The sequence below is a fragment of the Echiichthys vipera genome, assembly GCF_963691815.1.
Source record: "Echiichthys vipera genome assembly, chromosome: 14".
Lineage (NCBI taxonomy): Eukaryota > Metazoa > Chordata > Actinopteri > Perciformes > Trachinidae > Echiichthys > Echiichthys vipera.
This window is the reverse complement of record NC_139839.1, coordinates 22,855,536-22,876,239: the sequence shown is the minus strand read 5'-3', so window position 1 is coordinate 22,876,239 and position 20,704 is coordinate 22,855,536. Positions and strand designations below refer to the sequence as shown.

Below are 20,704 nucleotides of genomic sequence, written 5' to 3'. Positions count from 1 at the left end.
GTCCTAAATTATTAATGAACAAGAGTTGAAGCAGCAGCACATCAGAGACGGTTATCCCTGCAAACACCTCAAAAGTGCCTGTACTTTCAGAAAGTACTGCCTACTGAGCAGGCCCTGTTTTGTTTTTTGTTTTTTGGGGGGGTGGGGGGGGTTACGGCCTGTAAGGTTGATATTCGCAGCCAGACCAACCATAAACAGAAAGCTGGCCCATCACCGCGGGCTTGGCTGTAAAAGTATTCAGTGAGAGTAGTAAGAGTGAGATGCCAGTACCAGGAGGAAAGGGTGCTGCTGTCTGGTGGGCAGGAGATAACCCCTGAAGGTGAAGTGCTCAGATGCATGGACAGTTAGCTCATCATGAAGGGCTACAAAGGCCACAGATAGCAACAACACTGGGACTGTATGCTTTTTCAATATCATTATAGGGACAGGCTGAGAACATAGGAGAATAATTCCAGTGGGGAAGAGACTGATAAGATAATAAAGAAAGTGTGCTATGAATAAAAGAACATTAAAAAATGATGATATATTAACGAGATTGTTTATACTGTATTAGCAATAGAATTTTAATGATAATATTATAAATAGCATCAACAGTTATAAGTACTAGGCTACATAGCCCACTACAGTCAACAGTGACACATGTATCACTATAATGGATACTAATATTTGGATAATCTGTGGGGTGTAGTGTGGAAATATTCCAGTAGGTGTAGCCATTGCAGCATTTTACCTCCGATACGCCGTAAAAAAGCCAACAGAAGAAGTTTGCGACGCCTACTGTCGTAAACAACGTAAAGATATGTGAACGACAAGCTTAGCCTCAACCATTACAGCTTAGTTTAGTTTACTTTTGATTTAGCTTCGGTTGGAAAACTTGGACCTTGTTCCAGATGGGGACCAATGGTTTACCATGAAACTCCGGGTGCAGAATGACAGGTGAGATGAAGCGCTTATCACTGACAGTGGGAAAGAAAACATATGTTAGCTGCTAATGCTAACGGCAGGAAACAGGTCAGCTGTCGAGTTGTTTGTCTGTCACTAGTTTAGGGTTTAATGTATGGGTTTAATGTGTGAAAATGACCGGTGTAACCGACGTGTCCTTCAGCTGGCGCCCTATGACGTTAGCTCTTAAAACCATTGAGTGTCACGTTCTGGATAAACAACACAGCAACACCCACTGCTAATGTTAGTCAATTAAAGTTAGCAGACTTACCTTCTTTAATCTCTTAAGGTGTAAATGTTCCCGTTTTGTGCGCGCAGGTCATTTATCTTGTGTGAACAGGATACTTTACTACACATTCATATGCGTAGCTAACGACTTCAGATGTACACAGCCACCATGTAAGCTAACTTCATTTATTTATCTTCTACGGAGCCCCTAAAGTCCAGAAAGCGTGTGCGCACTCAATACAACGCCTCGAAACACGAAATACTATTAAAACTCTTCTAGTTAATGTTGATACAAAATAACCGTATTACTATAACCAGGCAAACAAACTATTCGTTTGTTTGCTGTGAGCCCTCTGTTTAAAAGTGAATGCAAATTAATAAAATAAAGTGCCATACAATATGTGTCTTAGAGGAATTGACACCTGCAACTTCCATATGTTCAATACAATTAAAAAAAAACTGTATTTGTCCCTGAGGGGCAATGAGGAGGCATGTAGAGTAAAAAAGACACGACAAACACAATACAACCATTCAAAGAGACACATTCTTCAGCACATCACATAAGTATCTTTAAAAGCGAGAACACTGTAGATCTGCAGTTGGTGTTATTAAAATAGATAAAGAAATAAACATATATAGATAGTAAATGCCCTGGTGGCTGTGGGCCGAGTTAAGGAGCAGTTCATGTCAGTTTCTTTTATTTTTATTTTGTGCTTCACCCGGTGAGTAGCGGGTCAGAGCGTTTGTTAGTTTTCATGTTAACACAGCTGTAATCACAGTCAATGCTGAACACACGTGTTTTTTTTTTTTTTTATCAAAGGAGTGATTCCAGAAGAGCACTGAAACTGAGGGAGTCTCCTGCTGTAATGCAGCCTAATTCAAGTGAGCGGGGTGCTCCTTCAGGAAATGGTTTATCCCTGACTCTACAACCTGAGCTCACGAGGACACCCGCCCCCGGTGCTGCTGCCACCAACCCTGAGAGTAATGAGGTGCGGGTAAACATGACCGGCAAGCCTGGAGAGTCCAGTGGAGGCGCATCATCCAGGAGGTCCAGAGTCAACTCCCACAGTCACTGTCATTCTCAGCCACACACATACAATCGGGTGCCGCACCACTCGAATGCAGAGCCTGAGCTTGACCCACCTGACCCCGATCTGGACTCTGGAGAACCTAGCACCTCCTTGTCTGAGCTTCGCTATCTCTTCCGCTGGCTCCAAAAGAGTCTTCCTTTCCTTGTCATACTATGTGCTAAACTGGTCATCCAGCATGCTCTTGGTGAGTACGAGTTAAGCAAACACAATTACTGCAACTGTGAAAACAACACAACTTTTACTCTTTCTCTCCATTCCCCAGGTCTAGCAGTCGGGGTCGGCCTCTTCACAACTTTTCTATATGTGAATAAAAACATTCAAACTCAAGTGTTTCTTCAGGTAAGTAAGAACAGAAATCATTTGTTGATTCCTTATGCATTTTGCTGCTGTTAGGTGCCTAGACCTGGTTTTTGCCTGTGTGTTCCCTCAGGGCCGTCACTCAAAGCTGCAGTGTGTGTGGCTGCTACTGTTCCTGATCTCTTCAACCCTCCTGCTTTACTACACCTTTCTCACTGAGACACTTCAGTATTGGTAAGAATGAATGAATCTCTCACATTAATAACCCCTTAACAGCAAGACTGAGTGGCTATTTCCTGGAAACAATTACTTGTTCTTGGAATATATAACCTCAGTCAGTCTGTGGGCTTTGAGTAAGCAACTAGAACACACTGTGGTAATGTCTTTACTACTTTCATCCACAAGAACTCCTGACTGACTCATGCATCTTTACTGGTATAAGCCTGCATATATTGTGGCATATTGACCGGTGTATGTTCACGTTGCCCACCTATACTGCAGTTTAGTAAACAGCTAAATCTCAAAAGCATTGGACCGTGCTGAAATGAACTTGCCATTTAATCTGAATGTCAACCTCTTTCCAGCCTCATCTTTCTCAGCCCAACCATTGAGCCGCTGGGTTTCTGGGAGGTTCTCTGGGCTGTTGGCGTCACCAACTTTATAATCAAATTTCTCATTATGGGAACCAAGTGCCTTATTCTGCTCCTGCCATCTTCACTGGTGACCTACAGAACCCAGGTGCGTGTGGTGCATTCCTTCTTTGCATTGGTGATGAAGAAAAAGAAAATCACTCTGATGTTATGTCTTAACAGTGCTGCTGGTTCTCATTTTATGGCTTTATGTCTCCAGGGGCGGTGGGTGATGCTGATCGAGGAGCTGGGCCAGGTCTATCAGGCCATGGCTCCTGTTCCACTGTGGTTCCGTTACCTGGTCACTTACCAGGAGGTTGACGGCACCCCTGGACTCACACTGGGGGTCCTGCTGGCTTTGCTCTACCTCATACTAAAGGTATGATCATTAAAACTAATCAGCAACGGATCTTTGTCTTATTAAAGCTGGGGTAGGCAGTTTGTGAGCTCTCTGTACGAGTCATTCATTTCAATCATCCCCATCATGATCGGGATCCAGATGACGTTATATAGCAGAAATACTACGAGAATTATTGTTGTGAGCCTTTGGCTACGGCTAGCAGGAGGCTAAACTATTAGCAACATTTTCTCAACATCTCTGAAGCACCTCACTGATATTAATGTCTTTTATTGTTTTTATTTTTAGACTCTTTAAGACTTCTGATAAGTCCGTCTACTTTTTTGGGGGTTGTTTTGGTGTAGGCAGTTACCAATGCTGGAATAGCAACTTTTTTTGCAGGATTTACTGCCATTGAATCAGGCTTTCACTTTCTGAAGAGACGTGTGTCTTCATTTGTAGGACAGCCAATAGGCATGGCCTCTCTCTGAACTGACCTCTGATTGGCCAAAGTCTTCCTTCATGAGCTAGGAGGTCTAGTTTTCTCTCTGACCACTTGAATTACAAAATACTAAACGATCATTATCAAAATTTGCCCAATAACAGCAAACAAAAACTGCCTACCCCAGCTCTAATGTCAAAAAATTAAAAGTGGATTTTTTTTTCTCTTCAGCTTTTAGGACTGTACGGACAGTGGACGTCTTTACTGAAAACTGTGAGGATCTTTGTAAAAGGCGAGGTCAGTGGTAAACAACTTCTTTGTTAAATAGCAAACAGTAAACATGAACCAGCTGTGTTCAGGTGTTTTTTTTCTCTTTCTCAGCATACAGGCACAGCAGCCACTAGGAGTCAGTGCAGCGAGGCTGGAGACGTCTGTCCCATCTGTCAGGCAGAGTACAGGGAGCCACGAGTTCTACTCTGTCAGGTAAAACCACAGAAGTGTGCCCTGCAGGACCTGCCATACCATTGTTTTGGTATCATTGCAGCTGAAGTATTTTTAATTGAAGTTATTGATTAGCTTACAGTATGGATATTAATAGGCCGATTAGACAGAAAAGACTACTTTATATTCACTCAACAGGAGTATTACTCATGTGTTATGTAGTGTTCTGTAGATCCAGCCATGTATGTACATGTTGTCATGCTGTCGTTTTTCTTCTGTGCAGCACATATTCTGTGACGAATGCATCGCTTTGTGGTTCAACCGGGAGAAGAGCTGCCCTCTCTGCCGCACTGTGATCACAGAGAAGGTTTACAAATGGAGGGACGGAGCCACATCTCCACACCTGCAGATTTATTGATGGATAAGGTATAGGTGGGGGGCTTTGGTATTAGCTTGTATTAAATGTGATTTTCTGTGGCTGTCAAACCCCACTGGCAAGTAATGTTGTACACACTGTTTCATTTACCAGCTAAGGGCTGTGCCCCCTGAGGGCCGAGGTCAGTAAGGACACACAACGTAAACCTTCAGTAGACATGTATTTACCAGTAAATCCCTACTTGTCACTCTCAGACAACAGAGAGTTTATTATTTTCATACCCCCAAATGATTTTTGATTCCCCATTAAGTTGTTTCCTCTTGTGTTGTGTTGCCTTTATTCACCTATTAATTTTAATATAAACTTTCCTCATGGGGCAGCAAATTGTTTTACTTCCAGTTTCTTCTACTTGTAAATATGGGGACATGAGATAAATATAAAAAGTATTTTAAACAGAATTTACCTCTGTCACATTTAAACAAACAAAAAAACATGAATCCTCTCTTTATCCAGCATTTCTAAATTTTTTTCAAGTGACTTCTGATTTGTAACAAACACGCTGCATACCTCGCCTCAGGTGCTTGCTGAACTCTGCTTTAGCTGCATCTTTGAGCTCGAAGGAGACTGCAAGGCTTTTAGGAAACGCAGTTCACAGTAACATGACATGGTCCAGTAATGAGCAGACTTTTTCCCAACTGCATCCAGGCTCTGGAGATGTTCATGGCAGGCTGGAAAATACACGACTGTGATGGATAAAGTTTGCCTTTTGCTTTCAGCTTCTGGTGACTATTTTTTCCATGTCTGATAAGAAAGGATACAACTGAGCTTGTGAAACTGATTTACACATAAATTATTTTTCTATAGAGGTGACGACCTCGTTTTTGTAAAAACCAAAGACTGGGAGAAACATCTATTTTATTATGTACAAAAATCATTTCACTGTGTTATTTTTATCCATTTAGATGCAAAAAATATCTGAATAAAGATCTACAATTTTAATGTCTGCAACTTGTTTTATTTAACAGAACGAGAATCACTTATTTGCTGAGTAGCTATGGCTTTAAGAGATTAAATCAATCCCTAAAAGTCAAGGTAGCTTCACTAAACAGCTCTAATTAACAGATTCTGCCACTTTGCTTAGTGCTATCCATTCTGTTACACTGCCACTACTTAGAGACAAGATCCACTTTTTATTATTTTGAATTAATTATGTACAGTATACACTGTTATTCAATGGACACTGGTGATTTAAACACCTGTTCTGTTCACAGATGGTGTTTCTAACCTGAAGTTAGCTTGATAAGACGGATCTTGAACATCTCAGTGTGGAAGATACTCATGTTTACCTGAACAAAAGCACAAAGTATCATTTTTTACCAATCTCTTTCAAACTTAAACACAAAGATGAGAACATCCTTCTTTTTTCCCATCAGTTTTTCATCTTTACATCCACTGACTTTGCTTTAAGCACTGCAAAAAGACAAACTGAAGTTCCAAGTTTTCAGAAAGGAAAGTCTCAGATATCAAAATATTTTCTGAAAATCCCCCCTCAATATGATACTACAGTAGGCCACACAAATACTGTAAGATGTTGAAGTCACTGTTCTCAATTTTGGAATGAAAAAACAAAGCTGCATCCAAGAATGCTGTAAGACATGTTCTGCAGAAATAAAATGTTACAGTGATAAGATGATAAATCTGAGAAGAATACCGACTAAATAAAACAAAACAAATTATATCACATTCTGCTGCCTTACCTAACTAATACTACATAATAAATACACAGTTTGCATAGTGTGAAAAATGCAGTGGAAACACAATGGCACTTAAAATAAATATTGTAACAAAATGACAAAAGGAAGAATGTGGAGTGACTAGACTTAAACAATTGTACAGGAATGGTAGAAGAAGAAACTCAATCGGCTCAGCCGAACACTGATCCATATTAAAACCTCCATCTAATGCAAGTAACTTACAGGAACACATTAAACGCCCTCTGTGAGCATCAATGTGGAAAACAAAGTCGGGATGCTCAAAATGTTTGACCTTTGAACCTTTCAGTTCTTAATAAAAGCAGTAATGCACTTCTACAGTCGTCATCCAGGGTTGGTTTGTTTGTTTGTTTACCAGCAAGAATCTTTTGGTTCATCGAACAGTGCTTTTGGTCAATTCATTAGACACTAAGTATTTGGATAACAAGAAACATAAGGAAGCCATTCAAACTGCGGCTCATTTCCAGTTAGCATCATGGGAATCTGCATTGGACAGCGTGGGCAGCTTTAGGGTGACATGTTTCAAATGGCTTGACTCCAGGGGCTCATATAGCAGCTTCACATCACACAAAGAGGTCACACATTTGATCTCAAACCGGATGTAGTTGATGGTCCATTCATCTGAGTCTGGGTTTATCCCCCTACCACTGACAGCCATGTTACTATAAATTTACAATACACAAAGCCTCTAATCACATACGACCTAAACACTGCCTGAATCAACGAGGGATTTCAATTTGGCTGAGCAGACTTTGGTCTGACCTTTTTTGTTGGTCTCCAACATTGACAGTGGCAATGAGACTGCATGAATACATGGGTTAAAAATAATGCTGCAGTGGTTGTTAGAGTGAAGCACAAAAAGGCATTTGGAGTCTGTTTACATTCAACACAAACAAACTGGACAGTGCTGCTAGACATGCCTCCAACAGAGACCACTCGTGTCAGATGAGTAAAGCAGTGCCAGCATTTGGTATTGATGATGGGGGAAGTGATGCTTTCAGATGAAGTTTCACTTCTATCTTTTTATAGCTGTTTTTCTGCAAGTAGTGCTCCACCTACTCCTGACCACACGCTTCAGTGAAAAAAAGGCAATGTGATTGTATACCTCAAAACTAAAGGAATACTGTGTTCATTGTGGAATTGTTATCTACCTACTGACGGTGTGACCCACAACTTCTTATCACAAGGCAACAAAAAAGCCTGGCAACTTGAGGGAGAAATAAATGCCCCTTGTAACCCAATTCTCTCACTGTGACTAGTCGTTAACATTGTCAAGACTTGAGGATAAAAATAGCACCAGTCATTCATATGATAATCCCAGTTGAGTACACCGAAAACCACCTCATCCCTCTCATCAGCAGGCATTACCCGGCCAACAAGCAAGTCAGCTCTCACCGTTATTACTGTACTTCAACTGCTTATCATCTGCATCAGGCTGAGTCAGGAGGGATGGGAAGGCGCTGCTGGAAGAGCTGGTGATCAGCACTGACACTGTCAGTTAATTTAAAAAAAAATCTATAAGTCTCTGAAAGAAAACAACAAAAAGCAAGAGGATGACCAATTGGAAGAGTACTAATGTTCATAGGCGAGCCGAGCATCATAGATTCATTCGTAGATGTTCGGGTCGCTTGGAGTTCATGGGGTAGGTCTGCTTTTTGTAGGGCCCTGCGTTGATGCCTGAAGGGTGCCTAATGGGGAGTGGTGCAGAGGCCTCAGAGGCACCACTGCTGCTTGTGTCCATTTGTTCCACTGTCGACTCCTCCATGCGTTGCTCCATATTATTACCGGTCAGTGTGGGTCCCCGGGGCCAGCAGTCTCCTCCGACAAACTTCACCGGACTGTGGAAGAGTAAGATGTGAGAAGCTTTTGTCTGTGATGCATCAGTTCATATTTGTTAGGTCACAGAGCAATATTTGTCGCACAGCTATGACTTGATGTGTGATAAAATAATATCTAGTAAGAATATGGAGGCTAAAGACAAATTACTCTTTAAACTTAGGTCATTGACTTTCTGTTTTGTTTTTTTATATTTGCTGAAACTGTCACAATATCCTGACAGCACAATGAGACAGACGATCTGTGAAAAAGTCATGAAGCTCGACCTCCACCTTCTTCTCTGTCTGCTCCGAATGGCAACTGCTAGATTCCACTGCACCCGAAAAAGGCTAGACTTGCCTATGCTGAGGAGCATGTTGTGTGGACAGAGGAGAACTTGTCCAGAGTGACTTCAGTGATGAGAGTACCTTCAGTTTAACTGAACTGGGGAAAGACTGAACCCAAAGTCTATAAAGAAGTCAGTTAAATTTGGAGGAGGAAGTGTCATGGTTTAGGGGATGTTTTCTGCAGCAGGAGTTGGGCCTCTTCTTCAGCTACATGGCAGGTGAATGCAAGTGTTTCTGTGAACCTCCTTCAGCAACATGCAACACCTTCACTTCAACTGTCTCCCAATCAGCTGCAATTTCCATGCAAGACAAGTTGAGCAGTTCCTTGAAGCTAAGAATGTTGAAACAATTAAATGGCCAGCCCAGAGTCCAGATCTAAACCCCACAGAGAAGCTCTGGTGGAAAATCCTTGGCAATCCTTTTGATCTCCAGTGTACATGATTTTTTTTCACAAATCGTCATTGTGCTGTCAGTATACAGTGACAGTTTCAGAATATATGGAGAAAAAAAAACATTTTTGCATAAAAAGTTTCCGACTTCAGCTTTAAACCTACACAGGACAAGTGTCAATGCTATTGTATTTGATGGAGGAATAATTCTTATAGACATCATTGTTCTATAGTCAGCAGATATTCAGGCACTCGTTCATCAATGTCCTTTTTCTGCATGACAAGCAAGAGCTCTCCTCTTATCACAAATTTCCTAAATAAAGTTCAATTCAAGAGTTACACAACTAATCCCTCTGTATCTAACCCATAATTAACAATTATTTTGAGCCCTGAGAAGATTACTGTTGTGCTGTTGTAAGGGAACGTTTAGGTCAAGCATTTACTCGGTCAGCAAATGGGTAATCGCTGTGGGCAAAATCTGTAAATAACAGACGTAATTCATTGGGACCAGAGTCAAAAAACAACTTGCTGTTACCTCACAGGTGTTCTTGGGCTTCCTGGGAACTTCCGCGGTGAGCGCACCTTTGGCTCGAAAGAGAACTTCTCTTTGACGTTTTCAAGCACAGATGGAGCAACATATGTGAAACCCTGGGGAGGAGGGGGTGGGGGACAAAAACAGAGAGAGAGTCCACTTCTTCAAAGACCATCTTCCCAAAAACAACCCGCAGCTGATGATGAGCAATGAAACGCTGAGTAAACCATATCATGCAATGTGGTGAAACAGTGAGTGAAGCTTCCAGGAAAACCAACAGGACTACACCAGATGGGATGCATTAACCGATTCTCGTAAGACCTACTGGTTGAAAAGGAAATTTAAAAAAAACATTATGTCCAGAGCTGGCCTCTGTATGCTAGCTTACAGAAAAACCCAGAAACAGTAAAAGGGTAAGAGTTAACAATAGAGTGTTCTATTAAAAACCCTCCATCTTTCCTTCATATGCCTAATCCAAAATTCAGCAACATCCCCTTTGGCACTGCCCATGTTGCACCAGAACTTTAGTTTGCTAAGTTTAATTTTAAATTAAATTACTCTCTCTCAAACACACACTCAAGATCAAAATTAGATTAATAAAATTATTACTTGACTTATTCTTGAAAATTCAATTTATGTGGGTCTGATGGGAAACATTATGTTGGACGTAGGACTGGGGAAAGATTGAACCCAAAGTGTGTAAAGAAGTCAGTTAGATTTGAAAGAGGAAGTGTCATAGTTTGTGGGATGTTTTCTGCAGCAGGAGTTGGGCCTCTTGTACAGCTACATGGCAGGTGAATGCAAATGTTTATGTGAACCTCCTTCAGCAACTTGCAACACTTTCACTGCAATTGTCTCCCAATCAACTGCAATCTTCATACAAGACAATGCCCCCTGTCACTCTGTAAAACAGGTGAAGCAGTTCCTTGAACCTAAGAATACTGAAACAGATCTAAACCCCATAAAGAATCTCTGGAAAATCCTTGGCAACAAAGTAATGTCTAAGAAACCCACTAAAGTTACGGAACGTCCTGTGGGTGCAGATGTGCTGAAGTCATTCAAAGCTGTTGCTTCTACACTTCCTGTTTATTTTTGAATCCTACAGCCCTGAGAAACATTGTTGAAATCTTCTCTTCTGACACAATAGTTACTGTTCTTTGATTTTACTCAGTGTTTTTTTTCCCCACAAAATAAAGGTTTTTGTTGAAGTGTCTTGGTTATTTAAAATAACATGCTAGGACAGCAGTGGTATAGCCACAGAGGATAGTCTATTCAATTCTGAACAATAATTTAAAAAAAAAACAATATTTCAGAACAAATCAAGTATTAATAATCTGTTTCTCTAATTTTGATCCCCAGTATACACACACACACACCGTATTAATCTCCCAGACATTACTGTGAAGTAATATCTACTCCAAGGCTGACAAAAATGCCAACAAACAATAAAGAGAGTACTGGTCTAAAAGAAATAAACAAGAATAATATTTTAAACTTCATGCCGTGGGTAAAATAATCTGGACATTGAGTTATGAGTAATTTTTATAGGTTTTATCTTGGATAGGTTTTGACAAATTCTGGAAATGTTGCATTTCAAAAACTGAGACAGAAAAGCAGAAAGGTACTGCACTAGTTACTCACCAGGAAGACTTGATTGGCACTCTCGCTGAGCGTGGAGTCGTCGGGACTGTCCACTGGAGTCTGGCTGGTGAACTTGGAGTCAAACTGGCTGACGTCATCAGCCGATTGCTGCCAAAAGAAGCAGGTCCGTTAATCATCTTGCAGGGACATAAGATGGGTCCCAGAGGACGTTTCTGCGTGTAGAGACAAACTCACCAGGTATGGTTTAAATGGAGGCTCTACTTTGCGAGCAAGGAGGTCATCCCAATTGATATGCCGGAAGAATGAGTGGGCCTGGGAAATACAATGACAGCAGCAGGGTTTCATGTCATGAATACTACAATGTTTCCCAAGAAGAATTCTCATTTTCCGAGTCATTGTATTAAGTCTCAGATGTACATGTGAGGAGGAAATTATCAGCACGCCTATGAAAATGTCATTAAAATGTTGTTAAAACAGAGCAAAGCCTTTTTAACACAGCTTTTTCAAACATCCTAGTTAATTTTGGATGCTTACATTATTATACTTTGCACACAGAAACTAAATTGTTCCACAAAAACCAAGAACTACCAGGGTTGAAATTATTAGCCCACCTGATGCTAATAGTCAACTGTGTATCCTTTTTGCTGGATAACAGTCTGCAGTCGTTTGTTGTAGTTTTCAACAAGTCTCTGACATGTCTCCTGAGGAATCCCAGCCCAGTCTTCTTTGGCATTTCTCTCAAGCTCTTCCAGATTTGATGACCTTCTGGCATGGACCTTCTTCTTCAGTCCACCCCAGAATTTTTCAATTGGGGACGGTGTTCTTTGGTTTATATGCCTCTCCCTTCTTTCTCCAGACATAAGCAACGTCTATATGGCCAAAAAGCTCTAGTTTCGTCTCATCTGACAAAAGGACATGCTTCCATTATGCATAATATTTCTCCAGGTTGTCCTTAGCATACTTCAATCTGGCTTGAAGGTGTCTCTTCTGCAGAAGTGGAGTTTTTCTAAGTCTGCAAACTTGCAGTCCATTCCTGTGCAGAGCTCTGGTGATTGTCTTCTTTGAGACTACAATTCTCGACTTGGCTAAGTCATTCACCAGTGCCTTGGCAGTTGTTCTGGGGTCTTTGGACACATCTCTCACTAGATTTCTTTCCAGGGTCTTTAAAATCGTTCGCTTCCTACCTCTGCCAGGCTCGATCTGTGCTGTGTGGCTCTCTTTGAATTTCTCGATGATACTTCTTACTCCAATTCTTGACACTTGGAAACGCTGTGATATCTTCGTATATCCTTCTCCTGCTTTAGACTTAAACTTCTCTTAGAAGGCTATGTCTAAAGTGCTTTTATGAGCATCAACAATTATTTTTCTCAAGTCTAAACTGATTTAGTTTGCTTTGGGCATGATGCTTTCTCAAGTTTTTATACTGTGTAAATTGGGAGATAACCCTCAGTATTAACTTGTTTTTACAAACTTGGAGCATTACAAAGTTAAAGCACATCTTTGCACAAAAGTGCTAATGGCATTGCAATAAAAGTGGGCTAATAATACTCACCCTTGTAATCTTATTTTTTCTGAAATAGTTCTGTTATTGTGTGCAAATAAAAATAATTCATGCTCTCTTAAGAAACCATTGTGTTTAGAAATGCTAAGTTGAAAATACCTTGCTCTGTAAAAAAAACAATTGGGAAAATTTCAAGAACTTTCAATTTCTTAGGGGGGGCTAGTCAACTTGTCCTCAACTGTATACATACACTCTATGCATACTCTACTTTCATATTTACCTGGACCTCAGCAGCATCTCCCGGTCCAGCCCCGAGTCGCAACGAGGCATTTCGTTTCAGCAACTGAAAAAAGAAAGTTCTGAGACTTATTTTTCTGGCCCTCCAAATGTTTCAACAGTGAGGCATCAGGCAGAAGGAAGTGTTTTACAACTCACCTTTTTCAGAAGGTCCCTGGCTTCTTGTGTGAGGTAAGGTGGAAGGCTGAGCTTGCATTTCAAGATTTTGTCAATCGTCTTCTTTCGGTTTTCACCAGTGAATGGAGGCTATGAACAAGTAATAGGACAGAAACAACAGTTAGCAGTGGTAGTAAATAACCTTCAAAACCACATGATTCACACAGAAGTCCATCTTGTCAGGCTTCAAGTAATGTGTTTTTGAAATCAGCATCCTGTGAGGAGCTACTAGCAGCCAAGAGCATGAAAAAGTGTGTGACAACACAAACACACATCTGTGTTTAAAACAACAGTTCCAGGTCCTAAAGAGGTTAGCGCAGATGTTACAATGGCATGAGTTACATCAGAACTGGAGAGTATTTCTTGATTTAAAGAAAAGCAAAGAACAGCCCTGAAGGCACTCTTTTATTGATGAAAAGGGTGTTTCTCCTGACTGGCTTTGGCAAGAGTTTGATACACCGATGCTTCATCCAATCACATGCCAAGTATGTTTTGAAAGTGCCTGCCCTTTTCCTGACAGTTTCCAATGACTGCTTGTCAGATGGTTCTGTGTAACTTACTATTTGGTGCATCAGGTTAAGTAGCAGATGCTTCCTACCTAAATATACCTTACTGTTTTACTTTCTTTAGCAATGCTACTATGGGATTGATGTGTGCACTTACTGCTCCTGTCAGCATGTCATACATGAGAGCTCCCAAACTCCACCAGTCCACTGCTCGGTTATGTCCACTCCTCATTAGGATCTCTGGAGCCCTGGGGAAGGAGAAGGGAATGACCAAGATGATACAGCAGATACACTACACTGTGGAAGAAATATGAAACGTGACTGAATGTGCATAGGCCTACAAGATCTGCACGCTAATTCTGTGACATACATGTATTCGATAGTGCCACAGAAGGTGTGGGTGACCGTTCCGTCATGGATGGACTCTTTGCATAGACCAAAGTCTGTCAACTTCACATGTCCTAGAAGGAAACAGAACCATAGCAATAACATGAGAGAAACCACACAATCGATAAGTATCAGATTGCCCGGAGAAAGAATTCAGTCTGGGAACAAAAGGTCACAAATGTATGCAGGTGATTTCTAATCAGCCTTTTCTGGTGAGGGACAATTCAGGATATGTACCGTTGTTGTTGAGCATGATGTTCTCAGGCTTAAGGTCTCTGTAGATGATGCCTTTCTGGTGCAGGTGACCCAGCGCCATCGAGATCTCAGCCAGATAGAAACTGTTGCCAGAAAAAAAAAAAAAGACAGATAATGGTTCTACATTCAGTAAACCTTTATTGACATCAAGGGAATCAAGTGAAGTGAATATTTTCCCCCATTTCTAATCACAGAGTATGTATCCTCTTGTCTTCCTACACCCTGAGGAAGGCGCAAGCCCACACACGTTGGTGTTTTTAAAGTTTACCCACTAAAATAAAGGGTTTTTAACTTTTTCAAACCCACCTGAGTGCTTGACTTTTTTCTTTTTTTTCTCACTGATTATGTATATTTAGACATTTTCTACCAACAAAATGTTCTACGTGCTCCTCAGTGATCTGCAGTTAAGATATCATTTTCAATGTCATTTAGCTTATTCTAGGAATATTACAGACCCTTATTGGTTCAGCAGCGTGGTTCATGTAATCACTGTTTTCATCTACAGGCTGTGTTTATAAAACAGAACAGCAGGTACTGCAAGTGTTTTGTCCCTGTTCCAAGTGACCCATATCTGCCTGCTTTTACAAAACCCAATACTTCCCACTTAAAATTCCCTAAAAGAGTTGAATTGCTAGCATTAGTCTGCCCGAGAGGACAGATCACACTGATGTCCAGACATCATGTGGCATTCCCGACCCTGTTGCACAACATGAGTAAACAATAAAAGACCTCTAAGAAACAAGTGGCAACACTTGGTGTTTGTTTGGATGGTCATACTGTTGCCATTTGGAAGTGGTTTTTATTGTAAAGAATGGGGGTGGCCTTTAAATTATGTGTACAAACATAGTCAGTGAGTGGAAAAGGGGATGAAGAGATTCAAATAAATTTAGATCTGACATGTTTAAGCACAACATCCGGAAAGAGAATAGTTGATTTTTCTGGAAAAACTCCAATTGATGAAGAGCAATGCTGTTAATTAGTCAGCTAAAAGCTAATGTTATCTGTGGTCAGATAGTTAAGGCTTTACCAGTGACAGACAGACTAACTCACCATGCTGTGTCTTCCATGAAGATGCCCTCTCTTTCCAGTTGCATGAACAGCTCCCCTCCTGCAGTCAGTCACCACATACAAAGTCAGTCAAATGCATTCACAGTGGAAATGGAGACCCACATGTCCACTTAATTAAAAGAAAAAGGCCTTTTCAATGCTCGGTGCACACACAATGTTCCGAGCTCATAAAATAATCAAAAACATTTACAGTGATTAGGAGTGCTAGGCTCACCGCTCAGATACTCCAAGATAAGGTACAGCTTTCCCCCTGTCTGGAAGGCATAGATGAGGTCCACAATGAAAGGATGCTTCACCTCTTCCAGAATGTTCCTCTCGGCTTTTGTGTGTGCTGTGTCCTTTGCATTACGCACAATCATGGCCTGGAGAGGGACAGAAAAGCATAGAGAGTCAGGGTGTGAAGCTATTCAGTCGATGACTTTAACCCTTAACCCTATTAGCTGGTGTCAAAGCTTCAACATCAGCTGCAGAGGCAGAGCAAGAACAGGAACACCAGGTTGGTAGCTACAGTCAAGTTTCATTAAACCAATAAACACAGTCATTAACCTAAACCTCAAGCTTCGGGGAATATGAGCTGGCTTTTTAAGCAAAGTCTGGCACCAGCTCTGTGTCAGCTGCCGAGAGGAGACCAAGCTGGACAGAAGCAGCAGATCTGAGGTTTCATGGGAAAAAGTTGACTGCCATTATTTTGGGTGGTCTGCCCCTAGGTTCTGCCTTCATAGCTGAAGCATGTATGTGAAACACTATACACGGTTAAGCTGCATTAGGCCTGGGAGTCAACTGTGTATTTAACATAGTCATTCCCCATAGATGCAGCTTAGTTGTGTTTGCTTACATTTGGAAATAAATAATGCAGATGCAAATACTCTCATACTACACTATTCTGTGTGCACACTAGAGGGCCCTTAAACCCACCTTTAAAAGACTATGAGCATAACCGAGTTACTCCCTAATGAGATCATTCTCACTGTACAATAATATTACAACCTTCAGCCAAACCTGAGACAGGCACTCACCTTCTTCAAAACTTTCATAGCAAATATCTTCCCGGAGGTGGCACCTGATACCTTTCGAACTTGGAACACCTAGAAATAAACATATCAAGGTAAATCCATAGACATTTACACAGGGCTCACCAAATTAAAATGTAAGACTTTAAAGACCTTTTTAATACCCCATAGAATATAATCTGATACATGAGTATGGAAGTATGATGGAAAACCAGTAGGGACAACACGGCCTATAGTATATAATTAATTTCATTAATGTCACTTGGATAAGTGGCAGAAAATGGATGGATGGATTGTTGTTAGCCTCAAAGCAATTTCAGTCAAAAGCAACTGGACTGGTTATTTGTCTAGGAAGCATCTGACCAGTCCCAGCCTGGTCAGATGCGTACATGTACTGATGAAGCCTCTTGGATGAAAAACGTCTTCCTAGACAAACAACCAAGTCCAGTTGCTTTTGACTGAAATTGCTTTGAGGATAACAATGACCTGGACGAATGAGAACATTCACAGGCTGATTGTTGTTAGGTTCTTGCTAAAATCGACACTTGCCCATTATGGGATAATGAACTCATAATGTGAAAGCTACTGTATCCGGCGGTAGTGACAGTGCTTGCTATGGGTCTCATGGTGCTAACTGGTGCTTAAACAGCCTCCTTCAGCCCAATTCACTGTTACAACAATCGAACTTGAGTTTCTAGGTGTCAATGCAACAGGATACAAATTTTTTTTATAGCAAACACTACTGTCTACAGCCGGCAAGAGAAAAGATCTAAGTGGCTGATATTTCATTTAAGACCTTTCCATGCCTTCTATGGCAGAAGCTGCTATAATGGGTATTTCTTTGATTAAGCACAGAGTTAACAAAGGTCTTAGAGTTTCAAGGAACTTTGAATCTCTGCCAAAACATATGTTGTAACTACACAAGAGTATCAAAACAAATGACAGTGTGTTAAAAAAAAATGTAATTACTTTGTAATGCTGAGAAATTCCCAAGCTGCAGAAAATGACTTCTTAGTCATCATACACACACCACTTCAAGAGGGAATAAGTCACGTGTCTGCTTACTAAGTGAAAAGTGTTTCCAAAATAACCAATGTGCATGTTCATAGTCAGGTTTAGAAAGGAGAACGTCAGAAACTTTCCAGAGCTCTATGGGTTGATCATACCAAAATAACATAATGTTGACACCAAAATATGACCATAAGAACAAGACATTTCCTGATCTCTGTGGTTTTATAATTAGATAAAGGGGGGTGCAGATGATTACAGTTCTGCATTATGATGACATGGATAATGGAGGAGATGGTTCAGGGATCTTACATTTGAAAAAAAGCATTTATTTTGACTTTCTCACAGCCAAAAGACATTGTAATATGTCTCTGGAGGTTTAAAATGTTGTCGAAAACAAAAATGCTGAGATTTCTAGCTTGCAAACTCAATTTCCAGCAACTTTAGAAAAAAAAATCCCCATCTATTAGAATTGCAATCCTCCCCCATATACTGGCAATGTGATGGCAGGTTCCAAGCCAAAACATACAAATGATAAAATGGTATTGTCCACACTTATACAAACATTTTGAGGACATAAGAGTCCAGTATTTGTTTTAGAAACACTGAATCACATGACTGTAAAATGACATTGATCCCATACACACCCCACTGAGAACTATACACCCAACTGTACAGCTCTGCAGCCAATGCTTCAGTTTCTAACCTTTACATAGAATATATGGTTCCAACCTTCAAAATCCATGTTTCAAATCATGTAACATCATAAAGAGCCTAATGGAGGAGTCAAATTAATGCGTTTGTACATTTTCATTTCGGATAATAAGATGCCTCACCTTTCCATAGCCACCTTTTCCCAAAACTTTCAGCAGCTCAAAGCATTCAGGCCTGATCTGCTCTGTTCCCTTGTTCACGCTGTTCTCTGAAATTTCAAACCTCTCACAGTCATCCATGTTACTGGTAAAACAAAAAAATAAAGAAAATGAAATATTCAATCAACATTGTGGTTACAATTTCAAAGACAGGATTATCAATGTGAGTTACAAGCATGAGGGCCTAAACATATACTGTATGTAGAGTCCCATTAGAGCTGTGAACCCTTACTTTATTATGTTTGCTTTAAAAGAGACCCTATCCAAGATAAGGCCTTTATAAATTATTACTGGGTCCATATGGATGGGTGACAGATTAAAGGAAACCCCTTTGGAAATGAGTGAAGAAAATGCAGATGATTCCCTGCAGGACAGGTCACTGAAGGTTTTAATGAAATATGATGTGAATCACATGTTATGGCATTCGCGGTTAACAGATCACAGAAGAAGACCTATGGGAAACCCCATATGGTAAATGGTAAATGGACTTGTACTTATATAGTGCCTTTCTAGTCTTCTGACTACTCAGAAGACTACTCAAGGCGCAAGGTCACATTCACCCATTCACAGACATTCACACAGATGGACGCCTACATACCATCTAATGTAACCATTCACACCATATTTACACACCCATGCGCAGCACAGGGAGCAATTCTGGGTTCAGTGTCTTGCCCAAGGACACTTTAACATGCGGACCGGGGGAGCTGGGGATCACAGTGTTACATACCCCTCTCCAGAACCATCGTCAAAACACCAAGAGATTAATGTGTTTTTGTTAGTAGAGCTTCACACACTTTGCCTATGAGCAGTGAGGCTGTTCATTGTGCTTGTGATGGTCCAACCTTCTGTTAGTTTCCCCTCAAGTTGTCACCCATCTCTAATTTCTTGTTTCAGTTAGTACTACACTGTAGCTAGATTGATCAAAACACATTGGCACAGAAAAGGTAAAAGCATTACAAGTTATTTACAAGTCATTGAGGATAACTTTCAATCGTCCAAATCAAAACATATGACTTTGTTGCCCCTTTCAGGACCCAGTGAATTACAGTTTTGCTTGTACTTACAATTCAAAGCCACTGCACTGGTCCATGTATTCACTGAGCTGGCCCTGAAAACAAGAGGCACAGGGCATATCAGCATACAGGAATGTGAGGAAGGACTGTTATTGCCCGGCCAACCTGAGCTTATTTATACAGATATATGATGGACTCACATTGTTTTTACTGTAGTGTTAATGAGTTTATTGCATTAAGCCTTAATTAAATGGGCATACGTTCTCTTAGCTTTAACATGGACTAGCTACATTGTTCAAACAAGCCCATTTTTGTAATAAATACATTAATTCATAAAGCGTTGACCTAGGTATCTTTGCTATAACGCAACGGTTGTAAAGCAAGCAGCAGTCGTTTTAGCTACAGAGCCGTCGGCATGGGTTGCGGTTATTTCACCATGTTGTTGGTCAGCTTTATTGTCAAAGTAACTTGTCCAACTGTGCGTGTGGCATTCATGGGAGTATTTCACCTAGCTGCACAGAACTGCTTATCCTTCAACCGACTGTACGAGCGCTTTATTTAGAACTCCAATGACGGGCATGTAACTTAGCAACGCCCCGTGTAATGTTACGCTATAGGTAACTTTTCGTTTGCTTTAACGTTAGGCTTTGGTTGTGGCTATTTCCTGGCGCCGTCGCCATGGCGGCCGTTTGTGGCTTCGCTGCACGCGCCTGAACTGTGGTCACGCTAACACACAGAAACTAAAGCCGGGAAACACCAACTTATCCGCCCGGTAACACTGATGATTCTGTGGAGGTGCTTCACCCGGTACCGGCGGTGAAACTGACCTGTGGTCTGTCATCGTTTTAAATTCAGAACATGTCTTTGAACAGTGTTCGTGGGTGTTTAATTGGGGCGGGAGAGGGGTGAGCGAGGACACGTCCGATAATGGATATATAATCTTCACTGGTGTTAGCAGCGCAGGCCTCGGGGATGCTAAAGGGTAGCTAGCATAAGTAGCTAACAGTGGCGGTATTAGCCTCAAGGTTTACGTAAACTCACCCCGTCCTCAAGCTCGTCGTCAGAGACATTCTCATCCGGTTGATCCAAATCGATGTCGAAAACCCCAGCCATTGCCGCGGCACTTCACTCGGGCTTTAGTCAGAAAACACAGTCCCGCTCCCCCGCCTCATGGGAAAGCATCTCCGTTACAACCGGCTCCAGCAGAAAGCATGGGCTCACATCCAGCTAACATCCAGCTAACCACAACAAGACAAGGACCGAGCAGCAGAACAAGCCTCTAGTGTCGGCCACCGGCACTACTGGGGTCTGGTTGGCTCGGACAATCGTACACATATCACAACATAAATGACAACTTGCAATAATAACACAAGGGGAAAATTAATTTC

General features: G+C 41.1%; 2 protein-coding genes across 3 annotated transcripts; one reads left to right on the top strand and one right to left on the bottom strand.

The window, feature by feature from the left end:
• Positions 1 to 796: 796 nt before the first annotated feature.
• rnft1 (ring finger protein, transmembrane 1) lies at positions 797 to 5,744 on the top strand. Its single transcript, XM_083927376.1, has 9 exons — positions 797 to 936; positions 1,991 to 2,445; positions 2,524 to 2,600; positions 2,692 to 2,792; positions 3,143 to 3,296; positions 3,408 to 3,566; positions 4,198 to 4,263; positions 4,348 to 4,449; positions 4,691 to 5,744. The coding sequence occupies exons 1-9, from the start codon at positions 911 to 913 to the stop codon at positions 4,823 to 4,825; spliced, it is 1,275 nt and encodes a 424-aa protein (XP_083783502.1). The 5' UTR covers positions 797 to 910; the 3' UTR covers positions 4,826 to 5,744.
• A 279-nt stretch (positions 5,745 to 6,023) lies between these two features.
• Positions 6,024 to 20,475, bottom strand: rps6kb1a (ribosomal protein S6 kinase b, polypeptide 1a; the record flags this gene model as incomplete). 2 transcript variants are annotated; one of them, XM_083926909.1, is made up of 15 exons in its annotated part: positions 6,024 to 8,393; positions 9,642 to 9,754; positions 11,280 to 11,387; positions 11,475 to 11,552; positions 13,022 to 13,084; positions 13,177 to 13,284; positions 13,858 to 13,948; positions 14,071 to 14,161; positions 14,325 to 14,425; positions 15,393 to 15,450; positions 15,625 to 15,772; positions 16,427 to 16,495; positions 18,265 to 18,385; positions 19,368 to 19,411; positions 20,358 to 20,475. In XM_083926909.1, 15 exons carry the CDS (start codon positions 20,427 to 20,429, stop codon positions 8,153 to 8,155), a joined length of 1,506 nt encoding a protein of 501 aa, XP_083783035.1. In that variant the 3' UTR covers positions 6,024 to 8,152. The 2 variants fall into 2 exon arrangements, with proteins under 2 accessions (XP_083783035.1, XP_083783036.1); XM_083926910.1 differs by having other exon boundaries at positions 20,361 to 20,429.
• Positions 20,476 to 20,704: the final 229 nt, after the last annotated feature.